General features: G+C 43.3%; 1 protein-coding gene across 1 annotated transcript in view; it reads right to left on the reverse strand.

The window, feature by feature from the left end:
• The window catches only part of osbpl5 (oxysterol binding protein-like 5), a gene marked incomplete at its 5' end in the record, with an annotated part of 47,667 nt that overhangs the window by 9,095 nt on the left and 33,357 nt on the right, over window positions 1–5,215 (reverse strand). Inside the window, 5 exon segments of the mRNA XM_035664931.1 lie at window positions 638–841; window positions 1,067–1,168; window positions 1,527–1,607; window positions 3,020–3,093; window positions 3,331–3,486. Of these exon segments, the coding sequence (XP_035520824.1) occupies window positions 638–841; window positions 1,067–1,168; window positions 1,527–1,607; window positions 3,020–3,093; window positions 3,331–3,466 (597 nt within the window).

A 5,215-nucleotide genomic window follows, 5' to 3' on the forward strand; every position in this document is an offset into this window, starting at 1 on the left:
GTGGGTTTTTGCTTTTTGTCTGTCTGTTTTCTCTTTCATGTCTCCTGCAGTTGGTGGGCGTGGTCGCCGGCTCAATGTGGCTGTGGCACACCTGTTCTCTGTCACCCATCAAGCACCTGCTCTGCATTCCCTCATCACCGCACTCTATTTTAGACCTGGCCAGCTTTCCAGTCCTCGCCGGATTGTTGTGCTACCTGTGTACGCTTCACATCAGCCTCTGATCTCAGTTAGTTTAGTTTAGTTAGTGTTCCTGTTTGCCTTTACTCACGACTTTGTCTTTTGCCCTCAGGAAATCCGCCCTGTCCCCCTTGGATTACCTGTCTTCCCTGCCAGTCTGCACGGCCGTCTGGATCTTCCTCCACCTCGCCTCTCCTGCCAGCTTCCCCTACTTCTCCTTCCCCACAAAACCCGACCCCCCTCTGCTCATTCGTCCCCCAGTAATTGTTGTCCTAATAAACCTCTAAACTTTCAGCTCCAGTCTGCTTTTGGGTACTGTTTCGAACCCTGACATATTGAGTGAATCGTTTTATTTAGATCTTAGTTTCACTATGATCACTGAAGTCTTCCTTATCATCTATTATTCATCTGTTAATACTGGGTTCATAAAAATGCCAGTGAGCTAACAAACATGTTTGACCTTGACAGCCCAGATGGATTTATCCAGTGGGTGGTAGAGCTTGAAGCAGAAGCCGTCCTTCTTGGAAGGTCTTTCGATCAGCTTGCATGCACTGAGCAGGATGGTGCCCACCCAGTGGTCCGTTTTGGGGGTCTTATAGATCAAAAGAACTCCAGGCTTTAGGGCACACCACAGCTTGGTCCAACTCTTTAAAGAGCCACGGATCTAAAGAAGGACGAAGGATGATGAGATGGCAGGGAATTTGAGTATCAGAACATAATGGGAACAGAAAAAATGTGTTTTTCTTTTAGAATTACACATTACAATAAACCACAATGGTGCAAATGACAAATGCTCAGATGAATAGCTCGTTGTCAGTGTGACTGCAGTGATATCATTATTCTGGGTGTCACTGTAGCAGCACAGTCTAATACAAAAACATTCCCACACCTTTAGCCAGTTGGACATGATGACAACACTGGGATCCTTTAGTGCGCTAAACAGTTCTTTAGCTGCCCGTTTTTTTTCTTGCCTGTAATTCTGCTTTTGGACCTGTGAAAAAAACACAGGACACACGAATGAGTCATCACTCTTGCTGGTCAGACGACTGATCTGAGAGCACAAACACTAGGTGGAAGCAGAGTCAAACATATGTTTGCAATCATGCTGTTACCTGTTGTCTTTGGTTATCATTCACATGATTTATTGTTTATAATTGAAAACATTGAAAAGGCTGTACATCTAAAAGATAATTAAAATACATTTCAAAAGGTTAAAAAACGGCTCGTCTATGTTTAGACTAACAGAGATACTGGGATGCTACAATTATGTATTATTTATATGAATTATTTATGATGAATCCAATTGCATAATAACGCTGAATACTGAATACTGGTGATGCAGGTGATACCTTGAGAGACTCCTTCCGAGCCAGCTTTTCTGTGGGGGAGGGACACTCCTTCTCAACACCATTGAACATCCTGGACTCAGACTGGAAGAGGAAGGGAGGGAGTCAGTGAGGATGAAGAGGAGGGAGATTTAAACTAAAGATAAAAACATTGTTATAATTACTATTACAACTTCTGTAGAGAGTTTAGTTTATAAAAATGAACCGACTGTAAAATATTAGCTTGTAAAAGTTTAAATTAGTCCAAAATTGTGAAACTACTAAAAAAATTGTTCCATTTCTCATCAAATCTAGATTTATAATCTATGATTAACAATCATAACAGCATTTTAAATAAACTTTTAAGTTCATATTTTAGAAGATAATAATGCAGCCATATTAAACAAACAACACAGTAAACTCTTGTGATGCACTGCCACAGGAGTTACCCAACTTGACTTGCTTGCATTATGAACACCACACTGTTTAAATGCTCCCTTTGCCACGTAGCACATATGCCACAAATGTGTATGAAGCAGGTTGCTGGCCCTTTCAATCAGGAAGGCAACTTTGCAGGCAGTCAGTTCTAGCGTTGTGACCACAAACCACAAGCTTCCTCGGTTAGACAGCAAAGGGCACGGACTGTTTGATGGTCTCCTCTGATCAGTAGGTAGAGATTAGAGTCTCAGTGGTAATTTATGCTGCGGTATGTAATTACATAACCACTTCTTCTGTATGCACTAAACCAATATGACTCACAATATTATTTGGTGAGCCCACACAAGTTTTTAGTCTTATCTATTTTTGTGAAAAGAAGCCCTTCTTAAAGCGAACTACACTATTACAACCCTGTGCATGCAAGGAGAAGGCTGTGCTCAGACTCCTTTTGTCTCATAAGGGCTTTCGGGATAGAAGAAAGGGCAAAAGGCCAGGGATGCAGCTGCGCCTGTGAATTATTCCACACATAAATAGGCAATATTGCGAGGCGAGGCACAGCAACAAGAGAAGACGAGACAAGATGAGTTTACCCGGTTGCCATTGGAGACATTTACTTATCAATCCTAATTAGTATTAATGAAGAATGGAGACAGATTGTTTGGACTAATACAGCACCAGGACTGCAAAAGGTCTGGGTTGCCAAATAAATGGCTTGTAGTGCTAAGACACAGTTCCCACCATGGCACTGACATATAAAAATCCCACAGCTTTTATATGACTTTACTACATTGGTGACTTTACCTAAAAGCTGAACTGAATGTTTGAAACAAGGTGTAAATCACAATCTCGCATTTTTCATGACACATCTGTAAAATGCCCTGATATTACTTGACTTCCTCTAAAAACAAGGGCTCAACAATTGTAGGTTTGTCTACTGTAAAATCCGGATGTTTGAGGTTGCTAATATTGCAAGCAATCAGAAGAAAAGAAATCGTCACAGAATACAAAAGGCAAGCGGCTCACTGAATGTGTCAGAGTGAACTGTGGAGGAGCTGCCCAATCAGGAACTGTGTTCTTACCTTGCTGCCTGGTGATTGGGCAGGACTAAGTTCATTACTCAGCATGGAGAGACCGTTCCTGTCTGTCTCACTGCCTGGTGGGAACCCACAACACACAGTCACATACAAATGATAAAAAATAAATAGCTGACAGACAATTAAAGCACGGCAGCCCCAAAAGCAGCTCATAAGCAGCAGCTGAGGTTCGATTTGTATAGAATAAGTACAGTACAGCACGGTATGCCATCATTTCACAGAACACATGTCACTTAAATATTGTACTTTGTCATATTCACTTTTCATTTGTCAGCTTCGACCTCTTGGCCTTTTACCTGGGCTGAGGTTGTAGAGGTCATCGTCTCCTCCGTAAGACAGGTTCCGGGTGAGGGCGCGGGGGTCAATTTTGGGTGGGGAGGTGGCATTGGGGCACAGAGAAAACCTCCGATGGAACAAATTCTCCTCCTTCATCCTGACAACCTGCTCGTCCTCTGCGGGGGGAGAAGTGCAGAGGGAAGAAAAGAGGGAGGGGAAGATTTGGAAAAGGAAGGAGGAAACACGAGAAGATATAATAAAATTCTGATTAGAACAAAACTTCATTGCACGCAAGCATTTATTATTTTAATAGAAGAATTTTAAAACAAATCAAGTGACCCATCTTGTCTTTGTAGCTCGTCTTCTTTTGAATATGATCTTACTGGTTGTCCCTCCCTGTGTCACTGACTCTGAGCTCTTAAACTCCATCCTCACTGTCTGTCTGGACTACCACCCTTTCTCTCCTCTCTAACACTAACAAAGACCTACTGTACCAGGACATGTCAGCCTGGCCACATAATAGCACTGTGCATGGCAGTGACAAGTGGTTCCGACTGCACATTGTCAGTGTATGTGACAGATAGCATCTCCAGCTAAGCTCAGTTGCTCTGTCCACAGAGACCCACTGTCCAAGACGACCCCCATTACCACTACTACTCTCTCCTCCCCGTCAGCCTGCATCAACAAACTTCACCCCACAAAATGCTGCTTCTTCCGTCATTCCCTTAATATCCACAAGGATCCCATCTTCTAATGAGATGCACATCTCTGCACATAAAAGGGGACGGATCAGTCTATGCTTCAGCTTCATTCTGTCACAGCGCTGTTGTAACTCACAGTGGAGAGTGTGTTAGTCATATCGTTAGGCCACCATGCCCACACAAAGGAGACAAAAACAAGCACACACATACAAGTAACCGGGCATTTACATACGGTACACAAGTCTTCTGTGTCAGGGCTTTAAGTCTCTTGTGAATCCGTGTGCGGCTAATGACAGACGTGTTTTTCCTTCTTTGATACCCAGAGACACAATGACACAGCACTTAGCCTGTCTATACCTGTTCCCCTCTCTCTCTTATGCCTTGTTTTCTCCTCTACTGAGCTCTGTATCTATTGACAAGTTGCAAACTATTCATAGCGTCATTAACAACCACTGAGGGTCACAGCTGTTTCAGACAGATCGTCACGCTCGTTCGAAACGGGTGGCGAGCTGATCGTAGCAAATCGGAGCTGACGGTAAAACACAGAGGTAAATGGAGCGTAGCTGTTACCACCTGGGTCTGTCTGGGCAGCCACACTGCGCTCTGCTCAGATCAATATAATCCCATTCGTTTACTTTCAGTGCACAAACACATACAGTAGACAAGACCCTCTGACTTCCAGCCCACAGAGCAGTCTCGCCTACGACATCCGAGAGCAGCGCGTTACATAAAATTCATTCACAGAACGTTTTCACAGACTGATTCATCTTTTAACTCTAGCACATTATTCAACTGTAATTACACCAGTGCATGAGGCAAATGCAGTATGTCAAAGCGTCCATACTGGTAAGTGGCAGAAGGAAAAGCTGTGGGTTGATAAAGGCTTAAATTAGAAATTGAAAACCACATGTAGTGCTGGAGGAGCCCTTGGCGATTTAACTGTATCCTCCTTCTACAAGTACATGTACGTATTAAACATACACGAGAACACTCACATCCGTATACTCATCACACCACTCCCTGCTTCCCTCCGTTTTCTACCCTGCCTCTGTGACTCATTCTCTCAACCTCCTAACTCGCTTCTCATTCTGATCTTGAAATCTCGTCAGTGCATTTCTTCCTCCTGCACTGTTCCTTTAAATAGAGTAAAGAGGACAGAAGGAAAAGGAGTGGTAGCCTCTTACTGTGCAATAATAATCTACTC

This window comes from Morone saxatilis, unplaced genomic scaffold (assembly GCF_004916995.1).
Source record: "Morone saxatilis isolate NCDOM2014 unplaced genomic scaffold, NCSU_SB_2.0 Contig2, whole genome shotgun sequence".
Classification (NCBI taxonomy): Eukaryota; Metazoa; Chordata; class Actinopteri; family Moronidae; genus Morone; species Morone saxatilis.